General features: G+C 44.7%; 1 protein-coding gene across 2 annotated transcripts in view; it reads left to right on the top strand.

Annotated features, from left to right (window-relative positions):
* Window positions 1–23,626, top strand: part of Glt1d1 (glycosyltransferase 1 domain containing 1) — a 70,123-nt gene that overhangs the window by 21,741 nt on the left and 24,756 nt on the right. For both annotated transcript variants that reach the window (XM_036172465.1, XM_036172466.1), the window contains 5 exons: window positions 2,611–2,662; window positions 9,126–9,162; window positions 9,996–10,052; window positions 20,086–20,181; window positions 20,971–21,020. In XM_036172465.1, the coding sequence (XP_036028358.1) occupies window positions 2,611–2,662; window positions 9,126–9,162; window positions 9,996–10,052; window positions 20,086–20,181; window positions 20,971–21,020 (292 nt within the window). The remainder of the gene's footprint in view (window positions 1–2,610; window positions 2,663–9,125; window positions 9,163–9,995; window positions 10,053–20,085; window positions 20,182–20,970; window positions 21,021–23,626) is intronic.

The raw sequence follows: 23,626 nt of genomic DNA, 5'->3' as shown, positions 1-23,626 counted from the left end.
TGAGACCCCCCTCCTTTCTGATGACTTTAGCTTGTGTCAAGTTGACATGAAACTAGCCAGGACAGTTTCTCTCAGAAATTTTTGTCACTGCTGTGACAAAATCCTTGACAAAGGCAACTTAAGGAGGACCTAGGTGTGGTGGCAGTACATACCTTTTATAGCAGCACCCTGGAAGCAGAGGCAGGAGGATCTAAGTTCAAGGCCAGCCCAGGTCTACACTGAGAAACCCCCATCTCAAAAATAATAATAATAAAGAAAGAAGGGTTTATAGTCTGAGGGTACCCCTCAGTCAATCCTGGTGTGGAAGGCACGGTGGCAGAAATGTGAGGCAGCTGGTCATGTAGTGTCCCCAAGTCAGGAAGCAGAAAACAATGGACACTGATGCGCAGCTCACTCCCTTTTCCTCAGCCCATGGCCCCAGCCCTTTAGCATGGTGCTGCCCACAGTTAGGGTGTGTTTCCCCAACTCAGTGTTCCTAATCTAGATACTCCCTTGCTGTGGGAGGATCCTTCTGTTTGCTGTGCATGTGTGTTGCTCTCATTGGTTGATAATAAAAGCTGATTTGGCCTATATATAGCCAGGAAGAATAAGGCTGGGCGGGAAAGTCAAATGGAGATACAGGGAGAAGAAGGGCGGAGTCATGGGAGTCATGAGCCAGACAGAGAACAAGCCAGATATACAAAATGGGATAGAGGTATGAGCCTTGGCGCACTCAGTACATGGGTTAATAGAAATGGGTTAAGTTGTATGAGCTAGTTAGTAATAAGCCTGGACTAACAGCCGATCATTTGTAATTAATATAAACCTCTGTGTGGTAATTTGGGAAGTGACTGCCTAGTGTAATCAGGCATATGGGACAGAAAACTCCACCTCTGATTACATTCTCTTATAGATATGTCCAGAGAGCTGTCTCTTAGATGATTCTATACCCTATCAGGATGGTAATTAAAGAGTGACTAGGACCCTTAGAGATATCCCAACTCTGAAATCATTCTTAAAATCTTTCTGTATGACTATCATAGAATTACACGCATGGCTAATCCTTAAAGTCTATCTGATGCCATGATAATTCAGTTATGGGTTTTTCTCATCTGGTTTGGTTTAAAAAAAAAATCCAATTCCTGTGCAAGAAATGTTCTATACCATTCTGTTAAAATGTATCTGTTAACGTTCTTTTCATGGCAAAGGCAATTTTTTGTTTGGTTGGTTGTTTTTTGTTTTTTGTTTTTCTAGACAGGGTTTCTCTATAGCTTTGGAGCCTGTCCTGGAACTCGCTCTGTAGACCAGGCTGGCCTCAACCTCACAGAGATCCACCTGCCTCTGCCTCCCAAGTGCTGGGATTACAGGCGTGTGCCACCACCACCCGGCTGGCAATCTTTTTAAATACGTTTATTTATTTATTTAGTGTGTGTGTGTGTGTGTGTGTGTGTGTGTGTGTGTGTGTGTGTGTGTGAACGTGCTACAGCTCTCATGTGGGGGTCAGGGAACAACTTGTGGGAATTGGTTCTTTCCTTCTACCATGTGAATTCCAGGGGGATCAAACTCTGGTGATGAGGCATGGCAGCAAGCCTCTTCCTGCTCAGCCATCTGCTGGCCTGGCAAACAGTCATAAATTGAGGTTCCCCAGGGTTGGGGATTTAGCTCAGTGGTAGAGTGCTTGCCTAGCAAGCGCAAGGCCATGGGCTCGATCCTCAGCTTAAAAAAAAAAAAAAAAAAATAGAGGTTCCCCATTTTCTTAGCGCTGGAGCCCCTTAGGACTTACTTTTCCTTCTATTGCTTTTTAAAATTTATTTGTATATATAAACCTGAATCTATGTGTGTGTACCCCATGGATTTAAGATGTAGGTGTTCCCATTGTCATGCTGGCATCCTGGGCAGATATAGGCACTATAGCACACACAGCATTCCCTGGGCAAGTTCCTGTGTGTCCTGGAGTGCTCATAGCATATTAACGATGTCACCTACTGAGTTGTGTTTCCTGACTTCTGATTTTTAATTAATTAATTAATTAATTAATTCATTCATTCATTCATTTAGAGCTGAGGACCGAACCCAGGGCCTTGCGCTTGCTAGGCAAGCGCTCTACCACTGAGCTAAATCCCCAACCCCCTGATTTTTAATTTTAAATGTAAATGTATGTTAGTATGCATGCAGGTGTCAAAGAGGGTGTCAGGTCCCCTGGAGCTAGTTACAGGTGTCTGTGAGCCACTGCGCGCACGCATGCACGCATGCACGCACGCACACATGCACATGGTTGCTGGGGCCTGAATCCAGGTCTTCTGGAAGAGCGGTAAATGTTAACTACTGAGCCACCTCCTCAGCTCCAGCCTTTGATTTTTTTAATCTCTGCTTTTTTTTTTTTTTTCTTAGCGTTAGTTGAAAGGAACAAGAGAAATAAGGAGTTTTGAGCTTCGCTGAGTTTATTTCCCTCACACAACTCTTTCTGGTGTGGGTGGGCGGAGATGAGGCCTAATGGGCAGTGACCGGGAGTAATGACGGTGGATGGAACCTTGTCCTGTCCGTCTCTCATGGGCCGTTAGGAAGTGCTGCTTCAGAGTTGTGTTAATTGAATTCTAGCCTAATTGACTGTTATCTCTGTCCATTGACTAGGTTTGCCGTGGCTTTCACAGAGGCGATGAAGGGCACAGCACAGGCGCAGTGGGTATGTGTTCTTCTGATATCTTTTTAGAGGGGCTTGGGGACGGGGAAGAAGTAAGTCTATTAGGCCGTGGCGGTATGGCAGGCACAGTTGGGAGCTGCCTTTCTCCACTGTGGCTACCCTAAAAAGTTTAGCGATGCTTATATATTTTTTCTTTACTTCTTTGAGAATTTCATACAGTGTATGAAAAAAACTTTAAAATTAAAACTTTTTTTTTTTCCTCCGCATGTATGTCTGTGTACTACATGCTTGTCTGGTGCTTGAGCCTCCTGGAGCCAGAATTACAGATAGCTGTAAGCCATCATGTTGGTGCTGGGACTGAAACCCAGGTCCTTTGCAAGAACTGTCTGTTGTGCTGGAGAGGTGGCTCAGTGATTTAGAGCACTAATTGCTCTTCCAGGGGTCTTGAGTTCAATTCCCAGTAACCACATGGTGGCTCACGACCATCTATGGGATCTGATGTCCCCTGCTGGTAAAAAGTCAATAGAACACTCATATATGTAAAATAAATAAATACATCTTAAAAAAAAAAAAAAAAAGAACTGTCTGCGTCCCTCCAGCCCCATACAATGTTATTGTGCATGTTCATACCCCCAACTATTTCTCTTCCCAGATCTACCTTTCTTCCCTACCCACACAACTTTGTGTTCTCAGTCCAGTTGGCCTCTACATATTCTTTCTCTATTTCTTTCTTTCTTTCTTTCTTTCTTTCTTTCTTTCTTTCTTTCTTTCTTTCTTTCTTTCTCTTCTCTTCTCTTCTCTTCTCTTCTCTTCTCTTCTCTTCTCTTCTCTCTCTCTTTTTTTTTTTATATGTGGAACTGAGGATCAAACCCAGGGCCTTGCATTTGCTAGGCAAGGGCTCTACCACTGAGCTAAATCCCCAGCCCCACATATACTCTTTCATGTGGGAACTACTGTGAAGTGTGGTCAAACTACCAGGGGCCACATGAAAAAAAAAATGGACTCTTTCTCTCCCAGGAGTCATCTGCTAAGGATGAGACTTTGTGCCTTCCTCCCCTCCATTTTTTATTTTATGTGCACTGAGTTTTGCCTGCATGTATGTCTGTGTGAGGCTCTCAGATCTCCCTAGAACTGGAGTTACGGACAGTTGTGAGCTGCCATCTGGTTGCTGGGATTTGAACCTGGGTCCTCTGGAACAGCAGCCAGTGCTCTTAACCACTGAGCCATCTCTCCAGTTCTCAAGCTGAGATCTTGTCTGGCTTTAGCTCAACGGCTGTGAGTCAATATATGCAACTGCCCTGCTATATAAGAAAACATTGTTTTCTTATAGTCACCCCCCCTACCCCCGCCTCCGGCTCTTATGGTCTCCCCACCCTCTCTTCTGTAATGATACCTGAACCTTGGGAAGAGGGAATGTGATACAGCTGTACTCTTGAAGGCTGAGGATTCCAGTCTCTAATTCTCTGCACTGTGACCAGTTGTGGGTCTCTGTGTTCAATACCATCTACAGCAAAAAGATGCTTTTGTGGGAATTGAGAGGTGTACTAATGTATGGGTATAACAATGTTCCACTATGTAGACCAGGCTAGCCTAGAACTCACAGAGAACACACACCTCTGCCTATCATGTCCTGGGATGAAAAGCATGTACTACCACACCTGCCTCCGATATGTATATGCTACTGAATATATTTAATATATTATATGCTCTGCGCTTGGGCAGTCCTCTTTCAAGAATAGTAGGCATCTGAGCAAACCAACAAACAAACAGCTAGGGGCCAGAGAGACAGCTCAGTGTTTAAGAGCACTTACTCCACTTCCAGAAAACCCAGGTTTGGTTCCCAGCACCCACATGGCAGCTGACAACCATCTTTAACTCCATTTCCAGGGGCTCTCATGCCCTCTTAAGACACCTGCAGGCCTCAAGCATGCATGTGGTACAAACACGTCCCTACAGGCAAAGCAGTCATGCACATACAATCAAATAAATAAATCTGAAAAAAAAAAAAATGAGAACTGCAAAGACGGCTTAGCAATGAAGAACATATGCTCTTGCAGAGGACCTGAGTTCAGATCCCAGCACTAACAACAATTAGCTCACAACTGCCTGTAAGTCCAGCTCTAGGAGATCTGGTGCCCTCTTCTGGCCTCCATGGGCACCTGCACTCATGTGTACACACACACACACACACACACACACACACACACACACACACACACCTGCACATGTACATGTAATTAAAAATAAATCTTATAAATTAAAAAAAGGAACACTAAGGAAGAAAAACACTGCGAGGTAGCTTCGATGGCCTTGTCTCGGATGAGGATGTAGGAGATACTGGCATAAACCTAATAAAAGATGAGACTAACTTGTTTTCATATCTTAAAGGCTGGGGGATAGTTATTAAATTTGAAAGCAAAGTTGTTTTTAATACACATTTTTGTACAGGACTGGTGGGTGGATTTTCCAATAAAGTTCAGCCCAATACCTTTATTTGATTCGATTTTTTCAAGTACAAATATGTATAAATAATATAAAGGTTTCTTACTCAGCTGTATTTATAGAATTCTTTTTGATTTTGGAGGGGAGACTTTGATTCATGGACTGTGAATGGTGATAATGTGTTTTGAGCAGTGCGGTCTTAATCTTCCCGGAGGAAAAGCCAGCTTTGGTTTTTAATTTTATGTTCTCTGTTTTGGAGGCAGGCTTGATTCAGGCTGTAGCCTTGTTAATCTTGCCTAATTATTACCAAAGTGTGATCAAATATCAGTAATCCTAGATTAGAAAGATTACAGGACCCACTTCTAGTGCTCTTGTGGTTTCTTCTCTTCCTCCTTCTCCCCTCCCCTCCCCCCCCTTTTTTTTCTGAAGTAGTGTCTCACCATGTAGCCCTGGTTAGCTTGGAATGTACTATGTAGAATAGGCTGACCTTGAACTCAAAAGAGATGGGCCTGGGTCTTCCTCCTGAGTGCTGGGATAGGCTTTGAAGCCCCCACCCTACCACCATGCCTGACACTTTGTAGCTTCAGAAGAGAATATGGAGGCTGCAGAGATGGCTCGGTGGTTTAGATAGAGCACTAGCTGCTCTTGCTGAGGTTCCAGGTTCAATACCCACGTGCCAGTTTACAACCATCTACCTCCAGTCCCAGGAGATCTGGTGCCCTCTTCTGGTGTCTTTGGGCACTGCATGCACAGTGTCTGTCTGTCTCTCTCCTCAGGACATACTTTTAAAAAAGTAAATGTGGTTTTAAGCAGGGAATCCAGTTCAAACCTTAAACCTGCATTTTCTCCACCTTTATTTCTAGAGAGGTAATTAAGTTGGGTGTAGTGACAGGCTAATCCCAGCACAATCTTGCTACAATTCTCATGAGAAATGCACGTTCTAATACAAGTGTAAAAAGTCAGATGACCCTTTCGGTTCCCCTTTCTGCTCAAAATTAATTAAGCTGCCAAGTGAACTCTGTGGCGGGAAGAAATGGCCATACCTAGAGACTTCTGAATGTGTCTGTTCACTCATCTCTCAGGGCTCTTTCTCTGGGATCTAATGAAAAATCTAAAGGGCTTTATGTGATACTTTAAGAGGAAGGGAGAGAATATTAAGATTCCATTTTAATACCTGTGAGAACTTATTACTTAATATGACTAATTATTTGATAGGAAAGGCCAGCATCCTTTTAGGCACAAGCTCTGAAATAGGCGTGTCTCTGTAAGAGACCCATTTTTATAGATTAAAACTGAAAAGGGGGTTGGGAGGGGATGACAAGGTCGGGGGTGGACTCAGCTGTAGCGCACCTGCCTAGAATCCACCAAGGAGCGCCTGGGGCTTAGCTTGGTGCTGTCACCGTACTCGAGGAGGGGTGGACGCATGGCCCCATGGTACAGCATTTGATCTCTGACTGTGGGCATCACAAGATAAGGAAAAGACAAAGGAAAAGACAGACCAGACCTCAGCTACAAAAAGACCTCTTGTTCTTTGGTTAATATAATAAAAAGACTAATCTTCTGACATTATGCCTTCTGCATGTGGAAACTACATTAAATGTTCTTGTGGTGGATGCAGAATCCAGGGCTCCATGTTCGCTTTGAAATTTTAAAAAAAATGACTCCTGATTGTAGCTTTTTTTAAGGAATAGTAACGAATTGCTAAGAGGAAATTGCCACCCATACACAAAATGTTCACACGTTGTTATCAGTGCAGATCACACACAGATTGGCACTTCTCAGGGAGGTTATTTACCCTTCTCCTACTCTTTTTCCCTATAAAATCTCTTACCAAGCAAGGAGAGAAAATAACACTGTTAAAACAAGGTGGGTTTCATCATGAAAACATACACGACTGAGACACAGAAGGTGTTTATAACTGGGCTTTGATGTAGTTCGGTAGGTAGCATGCCCCTTAGCACGTGCTCAACCCCAAGTTCCATCCCCAGCCCCACAAAACCTTGGTGCTCCTCTGCAATGCAAGTACTCAAAAGTGGAGAATTGGAAACCCAAAGTCACCCTCAGCTACCTAGTTTGTTTGAGGTCAGCCTTGGCTACAGGAGGTCCCATCTTAAACAAATGAACAAACAGCCTGAGGTAGAAATACAGTCCTGACTATGGAATCCCATATGGAGAGGCTCTGAGCCTGAAAATGAGAGGCCTGGGATCCTGGCAAGAGCCAGGTTCAGCGCATGGCACAGGTCTATGGAGACAAGTCAGGCACAGGGGTTGTAGGCAGAAAGGTAAGTCTTGGGAAAGTCCCTGCTCTGAAACACCAAGTCCTCAAGACCACAGCCTTCACCTAGCACACCATTGAGCTTGTTATTATTTTCAAATTTATGTGCTAGCGAGGGCTAGGGTGCCACAGGGTAACTTGCCTGTCTCCGCTCCTCATTTTATTTTATTTTTGTTTTGTGAAAGGTCTCTATTTTCTTTAAGTAGGAGATTTTTTATTTTGTTTTGCTTTGCGTTGAGATAGGGTCTCACTGTAGTTCAGGCTGGCCTCAACTTTTTTTTTTTTTTTTGGTTTTTCGAGACAGGGTTTCCCTGTAGCTTTGGAGCCTGTCCTGGAACTTGCTTTGTAGACCAGGCTGGCCTCAAACTCACAGAGATCTGCCTACCTCTGCCTCTCGAGCGCTGGGATTACAGGTGTGCGCCACCAACGCCTGGCCCCTCCTGTTTTTAGTATCCAAAGTGATGAAATTACAGACATGACACCACTCTGCCAAGCTGAGAAGTGATTTTTTTAAAAATACTTCCTCTTGAAAGGCTTGGCATTTCAAGAGATCCCCTCAAGGACACCCATATCCTCTGTACAGTGTCTTGAGTAGGACAGTGAAGGGATTTAAAAAGGTAAGGCTGAGGCAAAATTCAAACTGGAGTGAACCTCAGTGTTCTGGAACCTGTTCTTCCTCAGACCTGTGGCTGGCTCCCTATCTTTCGATGGAATGTCTGCCTGGCAGGTCTGTATCACCACAGCATGTTCTCCAAACTGATAAATTAGTTTGAGGACCAGTATGTGTACCCCTTACAGTGTCAGGGCCTTGCTTTGTTACCAGTGGCGCTGTGCCCCCGATATATATTGTGTGTGCCTGTATGTGTGTGTGGCGCTGTGCCCCCAACATATACTGTGTGTGCCTGTAATATGTACACACACGACAGGCATGGTGACCTCCGGTTTCAAGTGTCCCTTCCTGCCTTCATCAGAATATTTTTGTTACAAGATAAAAAGTTACACAGTGTTGGTCCCCACAGCTCACCTTCAGGGGACTATTTTTGACCACAGCTGTTGGCATCTTCGAGTCCCCTCTGCCATGGAACACAGAATTTCCGGCGCTTCTCCAGCTTCCACCTCCGTGTTCAAATGTGTCATTTAATGATTATTAGTCCCCCGTTTCCAGGACCTGGAGACATGGACTCTTTGCCCTTTAGTGGCTTTGTGCCCTTTCACCAGGGAACACCACAAAGAATGAGAAGTTGGCATTTTGGCACAAAGAGGGAAGAGAGGGGGAGAGAAGAGGGAGGGAGTGGAAGAGAGAACACCGAGGACGCTGCTGGGTCTTGAGGTCACCCTGTCCTTCTCACTGGCCACCACTGTGCTCTTTGGTCTCTGCCCACCTCCTCTTCCTCCTTTCCCCACACCTCCTTTCTCTCCCGCTTCCCCTTTCCTCTCCCAGTCCTCTCTCCTTTTCTTCCTCTTCCTCCTTGGTCCTGAGCGGTGAGGAATACCCCCTTTCCAGTTAGGGACAACATTGGCTGAATGGCACTTCCCCACCCTCCTTGGCCTCAGCACTCCTGAGCCTCAGAGACTCTCCTGCTGACAGCCCCCATTGGTTCCCTTCCTTTGTTCTTCTTAGAGACACAAAACCCATTAGGAGTGGAAATAATTCTGTACCCCTAACAAGCTCTTGTGGTTGACTTCAAGATGGTTCCAAAGGGGTATTTAATTAACTTGATCTCTAAAAAGCATAGAATGGTTGGATTGTCAAACTAACTTTCCCCCCTTTTCTTTCCCTTTCAAAAGCCACATGCTACTGGGAAGATCTTTGTCCAGAGTCAAGGTAAGAATTTTTAAATATACATACATATATATGTAATTTATTAAAATGCATATGCAATACACCTACAATTTATTGCATTTATTTCACTCATCTGTGTTCTTGTACACACCACTGCACGCACATGAAAGTTAGAGGACAACTTTTAAGACTCGGTTCTCCTCCCTTTTTCTCTCTTTTTTCTTTTTCTTATTGACAGGATTTCTCTTTGTAGCCCTGGCTGTCCTGGAACTGACTCTGTAGGCCAGACTGGCTTCTAACTCAGAGATCCACCTGCCTCTGCCTCCCAGAGCTAGGATCAAAGGCATACACTATCACCGCCTAACTTGGTTCTCTCTTTCAACTTTCCTCTCTCTGCTTCCCTTCTTCAGAGCCCTCTTCTGCACACCAGGCTTCCACTGGAACTTGATGAAATCCTCCTGCCTCCGGCCTCCTAGGTGTAGGTTACAGGCATGAGCCATCACTCTTGGCTGAAATGTTTGTGGTGTTTGTTTTCTTTTTAACAACAACAAAAAGTTTAGTTTAAATCCATCGGAGGAAATAACAGAGCGGATGGTGATTTGAGGAATTGTAGGTGAAGGTGAGCCTTTACCCAGTGTGGTAGAGTTCAAGTGCGGATGTTTTAGAAGACTTTCCTGAGTCTCTTCAAAGAGCTCAAGTCTGTACCGCCCAGTGGCATGGTGGTCCAGCAGGATGGTATGTCCCTGGCATTCAGATATGCACCCAGTCTCTTTGCTGAGGGGTCCAGGAAACTCCATTGTAGTGCCCAGGAAGTTGAATAGATTCCTAAGAACCAAAACTTCACTTTTTTTTCCCTTTCATATTCCTTCCACCAGGAATTGCAACGATACCAAATACCAACTTTAACTGGAACACCTTCCTCCAGCAATCAGGTAAGGTATGGCTCCCTTCCTGGATGCTTGCCAGAAGCATCCTTTGCCATTAGCTCCCTGTTTCAAACCATTTTGCTGGACCCTGCTTTTCTTTGTCTATAATGCTTTTGATCTGCAGTGACCTCCGTTCTCTATGCATTTGCCCAGATGTTTTCTTAGGAGGCAGTCCCAACAGCTGGTTTCCGGGAGAGACTGTACACTTAATCTGAGCTCCCCAGGCATCTTGCGAGATGGTCACTTGGTAGGGTGGCATCAGGACACAGCCGGATGGTGGCGTGGGGGAGGGGCTTTTTCCAGCTTCTGGTGGAATTCAGAGAAACGTAACCACTTGGGCTCCCACTCATGGTATGAAATAAGCTCAGCAATGATGCTTGAACAGAAGGTTACTGTGCAGAGTCTTAAATATAGGCTGTCCATAAACAAGGCCTGCAGTATATGATTTTTTTTTTTAAAGGGATCAAAATTCCCAATTAGATTGCCACCCAGTTATTCTGGGTCATAAGTGCTAGAAAAGGTAAAATTGCCTACTGACATGAGATTGGAGGACATGAATTCCTGTTTTAACCCAACATGTTTTCCCAGAGATGACAACACTGTTGAGTGGTGTTTAAGTGTGCACACTTGGGTATGTGTGAATACCAGAGCACAACCTCAGGTCATCCTGAGGACCCATCCACTTTGTTGTTTGAGACAGTATCTCTCACTGGCCTGGAGCTCACCAAGTAGTGCAGGATGGCTGGCCAGTCAGTCCCAGGAATCCTGTCTCCATCTTCCAGGCACTGGGATTAAAATCACAGACCCTGCCGGGCGGCAGTGGTGGTGCACACCTTTAATCCCAGCACTCGGGAGGCAGAGGCATGAGGATCTCTGTGAGTTCAAGGCCAGGCTGGTCTACAGAGTGAGTTCTAGGGCAGGCTCTGAAGCTACATGGAGAAACCTTGTCTTGAAAAAACAAACAAACAAACAAACAAACAAAACCACGAAAAAAATACATACCCCTATACCTGGCATTTTTTTTTTTTCTACATGGGTTCTGGGGATGGAACACAGGTCCTCACACTTACAAGTCGGTTGTTTACTGACTGAACATCTCCCCAGCCCCAGTATTTCATAGTGTTAACAGGGTCTAAACTGTGGGGTCCTGGAGGGGAAAGTTGGAGATAGAGGCTTTGCTACAAACTTCCACGACTCAAAATTTGAAACCAGCTCCCCATCCACAGCGGACATTAAAGGACACTCCAAGCCCATTTCCACTCCCAAAGTCTCACCTAAACTCTCCACTACAGAGTGCATGTCAGCTTTAGTTTCAGTTGAAGAGAAAAATCCCAGGCATTTTATTAGAAAAAATTTCCGTAGCACGTTCATCAATCCCTATGACAGCAGTGTGGCTGTTCTCGGCGTTACAAATGAACCCCTGAGACCCCACTGCTTCTTCATGTCAGCATGTGGGTGCAATTCTTCAGGACTTGGGGGGTGGTGGCTTTAAATTGCCTGCCTGGAGGTTATTTCACTTTCAATATATTATAGGACACGATGGAGGCATAACTGAGACCCATAATTCCCAAAAGCTGAGTGGCTTTTCATCAAACCCCTTAGTCTCAGGGCTGATGGTTGGGCTTGCAGTTGAGTGAGATTTAAAATACTCCACCGAAGGCATTTCCCCCACAGGCTGACTGGGCTACTGCTCCACCTCAATGTGAACCGTTAGAAATTCCGTCTTTTGGGAATCCCTGGGTGCAGGGAGACCCTGGCTGTGGCTGGGGTAGCTGATTGCAGGAGGAAGACAGTGAAGCAAGGGAGCTATTATTAGAGTTCTTCTGTGGGTTTGACAATCAGGTGTGAGTTCCCATTTGTACAAGTTATAGTTTCTGTTGAATTTTGGTCTTGGGGGGATGGCCTGGCCTATTAGCCCTGCTCTCTCACTGGGTTTCTGGAGTTTGTATGATCTGAGATTGTGACCTGCCACTCCTTTGTGCCTCAGATGATGAGAAGAGAAGATGTGGAGGATTTGATGTGGCCTCTTAGTGATCAAATGCCCTCTAAGTTCTTATAGTCACTCGGGTATGGAGGGTGCTCCTTAAACATTTGATGCTATTTTTTTGTTTTGTTTTGTTTGTTTTTTGAAACAGGGTTTCTCTGTGTAACAGCCCTGGCTGTCCTGGACCTCGTTCTGTAGACCAGGCTGGCCTAGAACTCACAGAGATCCACCTGCCTCTGCCTCCTGAGTGCTGGGATTAAAATGGGTACACTACTATGCCTGGCCATCTGATGCTATTTTAAAAAAGTATTTATTTTTATTTTATGTGCATGAATATTTCATCACACATATCTCTGCATACCATGTACATACAAAACATGTAGAATTCAGGGAAGAGGTCATCAGATCTCTGTAACTGGAGTTAGAGGTATTTATGAGCTACCATGAGGGTGCTGGGAATTGAATCTGGGTCTGCTGGAAGAATAGTCAGTGCTCCTAACCACTGAGCCATCTCTTAGGCCCCTGATACCACTTTTTTTTGTTTTGTTGAGTTTGTTTGTTTGTTTTTGAGACAGGGTTTCTCTGTGTAGTTTTAGTGCCTGTCTTGGATCTCACTCTGTAGATCAGGCTGGCCTCGAACTCACAGAGATCCGACTGGCTCTGCCTCCTGAGTGCTGGGATTAAAGGCATGCGCCACCACCGCCCGACCTGATATCACTTTGATAGTGCTGTCCCTTGTTCAACATGCTGCAGTTTCTGACACTGCTCAGTCACGGACCTCCCAGCCCTAGCTCACAAATCAGTGTTGCATCCGTTCAGAATGTGAAGCCAGTTCTATGCCACCAAGACTCCATATTCAAACAGATCCACTGAGCACTAGTGGTTAGGTGGCTTAAGGGCCATCCACAGAATTGCACTGGTTTTTCCTGTGCTCCTTATGGCTGGCTCCTCTGCTGAGGATATGAGTGTCTATACCAAGCTCCTCACGTGGTCAGTGAGGTTCCCTATCCATTTCCAAGTACATGTCCAGTGTTGTTATGACACAGTGTTCTGCAATTTTTTTGCTTATAACTGGTAAGAACCTATACATCTAAAGCAAAGCACATCACAGGCCATCAAACCCAGGACCACAGAAAGAGGAAGGCTTAGATCCACGAGGCTACTCTCTCTAGATTTCCGTTTTCCACTATCCTACCTTCATTTCCTGTTATTGTGAGAAAACACCTAGAAAAAGAAAACAAAAAACAAACAAAACAGCAGCTTAGGAGAGAAAGGGCTCATTTCAGCTCACAGTTCAGGTGACAGGCGGTCTTTGGGGGACATCATGGAGGAACTTGAAGCAGCTGGTCACACCACAGTCACCATCAAGAGCAGAGTGAAGAATGCCTGGACGTTTACATTCAGTTTACCTTCTCCTCTCTATACAGTCCAAGAGCCAAACCCAGGGAATGGTACTGCCCACAGTGGGCTGGGTCTTCCCGCCTCAACACAATTCCCCATGGATATACCTACAGGCCAGCTTCTACAACCCTCCACTGAGACTCTTCCCAAGATACTTTCTGGAGTGTGTCAAGTCGCCAAACTAACCACTATCCATTTTATTTATTTCATTATATTACTTATTTATCTCATCTCTCCCCTCTCCAAACACATACCCCACAAATGCCCCCACATGTTGCTCACTGTCTTCCTCCCCCGCTCCCTATTCCTCTTCCTTTTCCTCTAGAAAGATCACATGTAGACCAATGTAGCTTTGAATTTGCTATACAGTAGGGGCTGGTCTTGAACTCCTGATTCTTCCCAAGTCCTGGGATGACAGATGTGCACCACCATGCCTGACTCTCCTCCCACCCTCCCCCCACTCTCTCAACCCTATTTGTTTTTCAATACAATAGAGACCCCAACATTCTAAAACCCACACCCCACCTATTCCTAAGAAAAGCCATTTGGTTTTCCTATGGGGTGAAGGCGCCGCCGGATCTCCATTCCTTATACAGCCGCGAATCAAGATACCTTTTCAAAAATCTAGAGTCCAGTCAGCATCCTGCCCTTGGCTGAAGTTCTTCAAGCCTTTCCTTCTCACACATACAGGTGAGGGATAGGAGAGGTGCCAAGGCAGGGTATTCTGGAGTGATGTCAGGACTCCAGAAGCAAGGGCCAAAGGTTCTTCAAAAATTTGAATCTAGCCTGGGCTGAATAGCTAGTTCCAGGCCAGCTACGTCAGACCCTGCCTCAAGAAACAAAACAGAAAAATGATGGAAGAAGCGCCAGCAACTGGCATTTAGCTCTCCCAGCTGTTCTCATGTGTGAGCAGATAGCATCGTGTTTCGTCTATCACTGGAAGCAGATGCTAGACCACCAAACAACAACAACAAAATGTATTTTGTTGTAAAGATAAAAATACCATTCTGCTGGCCACCGAGCTGTATTAAATACACACATGCTTGTGTACATGCCAGGACTGGGCTCACACCTACACTCAACCTAGCCCAGTGTGTGAAGCCATGGGAAGGCTATAGGCATAGGCTGAACAAAAGTCACTCAAGCTTTAGGTAGCACCTGCTTTATCCATGCCTCTGCAAGCCAATCTCTTTCTGCTCCCTTTGAAAAACTAAGAACACACACATCACTTTGCCTTAAAGCCACCACAGGCTAGAGGGTGCCTGCCAAGTCACTTCACTAGACCAGTGGTTCCCAAGCCTCCTAATGCTGCATCTTTTTTTAACACAGTTCCTCCTGCTGTGGTGACCCCCCCCAACCTTAAGATTATTTCCATTGCTACTTTATAACTGCAGTTTTGCTACTGTTATGAACTGTAATGTCAATACTTTTGGAGATAGGGCTTGCCAAAGGGTCACGACACACAAGTTGAGAACCACTGCACTTGAGTCCAAGTGTGCTGGACTCTAGCCCTTGGTTCTGTGGTTGGGGTTTTTGAGCGTTCATCTGTCTGAAAATGAGCCTTCTATCTGTGGGCAGGACACACTAGGTTCTTCTCCGAATTTTCTTTCTTCATTCCCTCCCCAACCTTTTTTATTTCCTGAAGAAGACCAGGCATGGAATGCCCTCGTCTGTCATTCTCTAATTTAGTTTCCTGAATTCTCATTACATTTAATCTCCAGCCCAGCAAAAAGATTTTGAGGAGGCGCAACGGATATAGGATTAACTCCGTCTCCCTCCAGGGTCTTCTGGGGCAGGAGGCTTGAAATCAATTTAGAGAGTTGGGGGTAAGCACTTTACTGAATAGAAAACATCAAGGTACATTGCCTGTCGTCAGTCTGAAGTATGCAGTTTTATTTTATTTATTTTCATTTGAATAACTTACTTTTTGAGGGTCTCATGTAGCCCAGGATGACCTTACATTTGCTGTGTAGCTGAGGATGACCTTGAACTTCTAACCCCCCTGCCTCCACCTGAGTGCTAGAATTGTGGGCATACATTGTCGTACCTGGTTTATACTCGGCTGGCAAGTGGATGCAGGGCTTCCTCCAAGCTAGGCAAGCCCTTTCATTGTTCTACAGTCCCATCTATTAGATTTTGGAGGCAGTTTAAAGAGACAGGGGACAGAAGGAGACAAGATTCTAACCTTTCAATAGATGGGACTGTGTTTATTGGTGCACACAGTGAGGGAGCAGACTCTTTCTTGCAGGGAAAAAAGGGCAGAAAGAATTGTATGGTGTCGCTCACATTTCCTTCCTGAAGTTCCTGCCTCCCAGAGTTGCCTGCCCAAGGTGAGACAGGCTCTCCCAATAGATGACCAAGCAAGGTCCTGCAAGATATTAGTGACCTTGTAGGAACCCCGTTTCTAGGAGAGGAATTCTATCATTATCCACCTGAAGTCTAAAGTGTGTGTGTGTGTGTGTGTGTGTGTGTGTGTGTGTGTGTGTGTGCATGTGTACTTTTAAGTGTTTTTAATTTTAATTTTTATTTATAGAGGCCAGAGGAGAGCATCAGATCCCCTGGAACTGGAGTTTCAGGTGGTTGTAAGCTGCTATATGGGTAGTGGGAACTGATCCCATGTCCTCTGTAGGAGCAGCCAGTTCCCTTAACCACTGGGGTCTCTCCAGGCCCTACAGTATGTTTTCATTGTGTGCAAATGCTGCATGTGACACACAGGCATCATGGGTTCTCAGCTGCAATATAGCACTTAACTTCCTCTAACTAACAGGCAGCATCCTGTGGAAATCAGAGATGAGGTCCATGGACCAGCCTCTTTCCAGGGCTGTCTTTCCAAGCCATCTGGGTTATCTCAGAAGGTACAAGGCCAGATTTCCCCAGTACGTCCCAACTGGACCAAGAGGTGTTCAAGCAGTTGTTCCAAGCAGGTGACTCATGTGAACAATAAGGAATCAATGTCCCCATCACCTATGTCACACAGAGACACAGAAGAGTCTTTTTACCAGGTGCCAAGTCTCCCCAAGCAATTACGTGAGCTCTTGGAATGTCATCTTGGTGCAGTAATTTATATTTTCCCCCATTTCTTTTAAAAAATATTTATTTATTATTTATGTATTTTACATATATGAGTACTCTACCTGCACGAATTTCTGCATTACAGAAGAGGGCATCTGGTCCTAGTATAAATGGCTGTGAGCCACCATGTGGGTGCTGGAAATAGAACTCAGGACCTCTAGAAGAGCAGTCAACCGCTGAGCCATCTCTCCAGCCCCCTTTTTCTCCCATTTCAATGAGACCACTTTCCCATCTTGGGGGTCCTCACGGCTCTCCCACTGCCTTCCTGCCTTTCCCTCTTCTTCCTCCCATGGATTTGATTCCCTACATCGAGAGTGTGAGCAGATTGGAGTCATGTTCCACCCTGACTGTCATTTCCGAATATATGAACTCCTGTGTATGTCCACATGCTGTAGATGCATCTATGTAGCAATAGGGTTGTGTGTGTGAATACACAGACCCTGTGTGTTGGACTGAGACTTCCTGCTTTAGCTAAAAATGATCCTCATTTTCACCATGTATAGAATTATATTTCCTCTGAAATTAATAAGCAAATTTTTTTAAAGGTACTTTTGATCTCTGTCCCCAAGCAGACCTTTAGTCTCAGGCTCAGGCAGACATTAGCAGCTCTTCCCTGGGAATCAAGGCTTGGGCTGCTTCCTCATCCTGACCTGTCCTCCCCTTAGATTTTATTAAGGAGAATAGCTTATCATTTATTAAAGACAATCACTTGACTCCTGACCTTGGATTCCGGTGCCTGAATTCCAATTCTCCGACCTTGAGACCACATTCTATCCGTAGCTTCTGGCTCAGACTTTAGTCAAATATGCATTCGCTAAGGTTTATCTACTAAGATTAGGTAGAAAATCCAGAGTGTTGGTGGAAAAATATAGAACCCTCAAAATAGCTTAGTGATACTATCAAATTTAATTCAGAGACTGTGGTAACTTTTTAAACAATATATTAATTATGCATGAAGCATATGTATATGACATTATATATGATGACATTTTCATACATAGATAATGCTTTATTATTTATTTATTTAGGTTTTTTTGAGGCAGGGTTTCTCTAACAGCTCTGGCTGTCCTGGAACTCACTGTGTAGCCCAGGCTGGCCTTGAACTTACAGAGATCCATCTGCCTCTGCCTCCTGAGTGCTGGCATTAAAGGCATGAACCACCACCACCCTGGCCATGTTTTTTTTTTTTTTATATTTTAGTTTAGTTTTAAATTTGCATGTATATCTCTGTGTGGTTGTGTGCACTTGGGTGCAATGCTCAAGGAGGCCAGCAGAGGGTATTGGATCCTCTGGAGCTAGAGTTGCAGACCCTTGCAAGTGGCCTCATGAGTGCTAAACTAAACTTGGGTCCTCTGCAAGAACAGTCAGAACTCTTAACCACCATGCCATCTCTCCTGCCCCTACATATAAAGTTTCTTGATCATATTCACCTAGAATTTTCCTTCTTCCTTTTCTTTTTCTCTTTTTTTTTTTGAGGCAGGGTTTTGTTCTGTAGCCCATGCTGGTCCTGCATTCACTGTTTAGCCTAGGCTGACCTCAAACTTGATGTTATCCTTCTGATTTAGGCTACTAATTACCAGGACTGAAGGTATATGTTACCTCACCTGGCTTAAAATGTGTGTGTGTGTGTGTGTGTGTGTGTGTGTGTGTGTGTGTGTGTATGAGTGTGGGGGTAGCACTGGTATCAAACCATAGAGTTCAGGTGTGCAAGGCAAACACACCACCCCTGAGCTGCATCCCCAGCCACTGTGATTGCTTTTAAAGCTTTGCTGAGACAGGGCTCAGAGTCTTCATGGTCAGTGTGGTTCTGTCCAGAGTCACTCTTGCTATCCTCCTTGCTGACCTGGGACCCTCATGTACATAGCTACATGTATGACACATATACCATTTTCATTCTTAAGACTTAGGTAAGCTCAGAAAATGGTTTGCATGAAAAAAAAATCAGCAAATACCCATCCTCGGACAGATAGCTCTGTACGTGCATAGTTTGATGGCCAATTACACAGGCTGTAAAGGCTTATGTTTTAGACCATCTTTTTTTTTTCTTCTGAGTCTATTAATAGTTGCTATTAAATCAATTATCTACCAGTTGCCATAAATCATCTCCTGATCTCAAGCAACTATGGTCATTTCTCATGATTTTTGTAGGTGTGAATTGTTGTAGCTCTGTCGCTCAGTTGGGCAGCCTCTGCCTGTTCCGGGCCTATCAGTGCTGTTCCCGGCCCATCAATGCTGTTCCCTTCTTGCTCTCATGTGTCTGATGCCCAGCCTCACCTCAGGTCTGGGACTTCACACTGCCAGGATGAGCCTCATTATGAAGTCTTTTTTCCCAAGAAAGCTGTGTGGCCAGATGACCAGGGAGCGGTAAGGTCTCTCACAACCAAGGCTCAAAGGTCACATATCGACACAGTCCTGTGTTTTGTTGGCCAGGAAGGTTCCCACTCCATCTAGAGGCCAGGGGTGAGGAAGTCAGCTTCACTTATCATGAGAAAAGTCACCAAGACCGGTACCCACTGCTGGTTCTACATCATAGATTTGGCACTCCTAGGCCTTCTCTGTATTATTATTGTTGTTGTTGTTATTGTTGTTCATGTGTATGAGTATTTTGCCCATATGTCTACTCACTACATTTATGCAGTACCCATGGAGGCCAGAAGGAGGCATCAGAGCATCACATCCCCTTGAACTGGAGTTAGAGATGGTTGTAAGCTGCCATGTGGGTGCTGGGAATTGGACCTGAGTCCTCTGCAAGAGCAGTCAGTGCTCTTAACTGCTGAATCATCTCTCCAACCTCTTTCCCTCTCTGTCTTTTTCAAAGCTAATGCAGACAGCTCCATTGGTAGAGTGCTTATCTAACATGCAGGAAGGCCAAGGTTTGATCCCAGCATAAACTGGGCATGGTGGTGTATAGTAGTCCTAGCTTGAGAGGTGGAGTCAGGAGGATCAGAAGTTCAAGGTCCTCCTCAACTACATAACAAGCTTGAGGCCAGCCTGGACTATTACAGGAGACACTATCTCATCTACTATACATGAGAAACAAAATAGAAACAAATGGGAAAAAAAAGCACTCTACAAACATATACATCTACTTTTAGAACTGTTACAATTTTCTGAGGTATAGTTGACAAATCCAACTGGCATATGCAGAAAAAAAAAAACAACAGGATGGCAAGACGTATGTGTGTGTTTCCTATTCCCAGGGACATATGCTCATACCTACCATGCATCTGTGAATTCCTGAGTACGCTCATCCATACGCCACTTTTCTAGCTGCATCAAGAAAAGAACACTTTTCTCAACGGGAACTGTGCCCAAGTCCTTCCTGGGACTGCTGACTCCTATCACCAGTGACTGGGTCAGCTCTCCCAGGCCCCACCCCTCCCTCTCTATGGCAGAGACCTTGCATTTCACGGGCAGAGTGAATCTCAGGTCTACCTATGCTTGGAGAAGCTAATGTGTGGCAAGGCAGTCAGAGGACACGTAAGAAGCAGGAAGGCCAATGTGGGGACCTCTGGTCTGCATGCCACAATGGTGTCACTGCTGTTGCATAACTTAGCTGTATCCTCCATTCTTATGTTGTAGAGATTGACCAAAATGCAGACAACCTATATGTGTTCCTGGTAATATGCGGACTCAGGCCTGTAAAGGATCCTCTGTACTTGGTAGACGCGTTCTCAGGTATGTGGTCCAGTGTCCCCCTTCCTCATGTATATTTGTGAATAGAGAATGTGCCTTGCTTGGTGTTGTGTTCTTACTGGCTGGCCCCAGCTGGCCTTGAACACCCAATCCTCCTGCTTCAGATTCTCAAGTTCTGGATGACACTGTGAGCTGTCTTGCCTGGTGGGATCATTTTTCTTTTTCTTTTTTTGCTCTTTGCACATAAGCAGAACCATTTCTAGATGATCACTTTGGAAACAGACAGAAGGGTAATTTATTGGATTACTTTATTGTAGACTTGTAGCTTCTGGTATGAAGGATGGCAGAAAAATTGGAAATAATTATAAGGCTAAAAGAGTGTTTTAAAAATCCTATCACTTTTTGTTATAAATATCCCCTTATTTTTATGTGTTTGTTTATGAGTGTGCAGTGCCTGTAGATACCAGAGGAGGGTATTGGGACTCCCCTATCCCAGGACTGGAGTTACAGGCAGTTGTGAGCTGTCGTGTTGGTGCTGGGAACCAAATTCTGATCCTCTGCAAGAGAAGCAAGTGCTTTTAACCACTGACCCATTTCTCCGGCCCAAAAGGAAACAAATCTTCATGTAAAAGCATACAATACCTCATATAGGCCTTCTAAATAAATGAAATCGATCCTGTTTAGCGTGGTTGAATGCTTAATGACCTAAGAGTACACAATACATAGCCTGTAATAATTTGTAGTTTTAAGCTGAATTGTTTTCTTAGCTGTGACTTGAAGCCATGTTAGGTTCATTCAAAGTCTTTTTTCTTCTTTCTTTTTCTTCCCAAGAATGGCATCAAGAAGAGCCCAATGTTTACATGGTGATTGTAGGTCCCGAGGTGAGTCCAAGTGCTGTGAATGCCTACCTGATGGCTGCTTTTTTTGTTTTATTATTATTATTATTATTATTATTATTATTATTATTATTATTATTATATGTGTGTGTGTGTGTGTGTGTGTGTGTGTGTGTGTGTGTGTGTGTTGTGTGAGTGCAGTTCCTACTGGGACAAGCAGAGGGCATTAAATCCCCTAGATCTGGATTCAAAAGTGGTTGTCAGGTGCCCAGAATGGAACTCGGGTTCTCTGTAAGGGCAGTACACACTCTAACTGTGGAACCATCTCTCTGGCTTCTCTTCTATTAACTTCTGTATTTTCTTTTTCTTTTTCTTTTTCTTTTTCTTTTTCTTTACCACTGAGATAAATCCCCAACCCATACTTACGTATTTTCTAAAACTAGTTTATGTTCCTCTCCTATATATCTAGGTGTTTGTTCTCTTTGAGAAACTGAAGTAAGTCTGCCTTTTTATGACATTTTATTATGTTATGTGCAGGGGTGGTCATGTGTCTACAGTACACATGTAGAGGTCAGAGAACAACCTGAGGGAGTCTTTCTACCATGTGGGTCCTAATGATTGAACTCAGGTGTCAGGTTTTGTGGCAAGCCCTTCTATTACTGAGCTGTCTCATAATTTGCCTTTTTAAAAATCAGAAGCATAGGGCTGGAGAGATGGCTCAGCCATTAAAAGCACTGGCTATTCCAGAGGACCTGGATTTGGTTCCTTGCACCCACATGGCAGCTCACAACGATTTGTAACTTCAGTTCCAAGGGGTCCAACACCCTCATCTGGCTCTTCAGGCACTGTACACATGTGATGTAATGCATACGTACATGCAAAACATGCATAAATGTAAAATATTTAAAAAATGAAAATCATCTGGGTCATATCTCAGGGGTAGAGCACTTGTCAGACTTGTATGTGCAAGGCTCTGGATTCATTTCCTAGAACCACGTGGGTGAGAGAGGGGGCGGGGAGGGAGGGAGGGAGGGAGGGAAGGAAAGATCAGAGCAAAGCTAATTATAGCTGCTGTTCACCTTTATGGCTGACTTACTGTAAAGATTACAATGAATCCAAACTAATTTACTGTTGCCAAGGATAACTGGATAATTCTTATGGGAAAGTTGGTGGTTCATATAAAAATATATAAGCCAAACTCTCTCTATGGTCTGAAACCCTTTAACTGCTCAAACTGTGAATGCAGAACTGCTCTTGAACCCAGAATCAGATCCAGCCTCTAGCCTCTGTGGACTTTCATTTACCCCAAGCAGTTTAAAAAACAGAGTGAACTTCATGCTCCTAGCCCAATGGGATCCACATGGCCATAAGAACTCTGCCTTCCTTCATGTGGCCTCTGTTCCAGGCTTTCCACTATGCACCTTTCCCTCCAAAATTCCTCTGCTGAAATCCTTTCTTGCAATGTGATGAGAGGAGGTCTCTGGGAGGTAACTACATCAAGGGGACGGAGGTGTGATTAGTGCCCTTATAGAAGAAACCCCAAGGAAGCGCCTTGACTTTTTCATTGTGTGTGGACCTAGCAAGAGGCCACCACCTATGAACCAGGAAGCACACCTCATAAAACGCTCAGCCTGCTAATATCTTGATCCTGGAGCCTCTGTGACTCTCTGCTAAGTTTGTAGGTCACCCAAGTTACAGTACATCATAGCACTAATCTATCTGAGCTAAAACAGAGAAATTGTCTATGGCGTTGAATGGAGTTCTCATCTATGCAGTGTGAGCTGCCTCTCCCACCACCTTGTGGTGACAGGCAAGCTGGGAGGCTTGCTAACTGACACCCTGATAGAGAGAGTATTCACACACTGAGGAAACGAATGTATGTATACAAGTCCATCTTGGCCAACCAGTGAGATTATGGGTATGATTGACAGGAACATGGTTGGCTCAGAGGCAGCTAGTTCCAACACCAACAATCCCGCCCAGCCTGGGTGATGATGCATCCCTGGGGCTTCCTGCCCAACTTTCAGACAGCTCCCCCAAAGAGTCTTCTCTTCCCTAGCTACCACTTCCCTGCTTCTGTGACCTCAGGAGGCCCAGTGAGTCCGGTGACTCCCCTGTGTCTTTCCTAAGCCACCTCCATCCAGGAGGAAGCGCTTTCATTGGAAGGAAACAGATTCTCCATTGTATTAATCAAGGAGCTGGCCTCACTTTCACTCACTGGTTTAGAAACACCCCCCTAACCCCAGTGTCCAGTGACCACTTTACACAACTTCTCAGAGCCTCATTTATTTGTCTTATTCTAGTGCCCCGCAGACCTTCCCAGCATGCACAGCTGTTCCTCGTGTTCTCACAGCCTTTGGAAAGAATTGTGTTTACCTAGAATGAGGCCAGGGATGCTAATAAAGGCAAACAAGATGGGGAGGGGGCTGGTAAAATGGTTCTGTGGGTAAAGGTGCTTGCTACTAAGCCTGTTGGCCTGAGTTCAATCCCAGAAAATCCACATAAATGGCAAGAGAGAAACAAATCCCAAATGTTGTCCAATGGTACACGTGAAGCCAAATTTAAGACAGACATACACATACACACACAATCATGGACTATGATCTGTATAGCCATATCAGAGGCCACAGTGAGAAGAGATCTCATGTTAA

The sequence above is a fragment of the Onychomys torridus genome, chromosome 22, assembly GCF_903995425.1.
Source record: "Onychomys torridus chromosome 22, mOncTor1.1, whole genome shotgun sequence".
NCBI classification, from domain to species: domain Eukaryota; kingdom Metazoa; phylum Chordata; class Mammalia; order Rodentia; family Cricetidae; genus Onychomys; species Onychomys torridus.
Note: the sequence above shows the minus strand (reverse complement) of the source record. Positions and strands in the feature narration are given on the sequence as shown.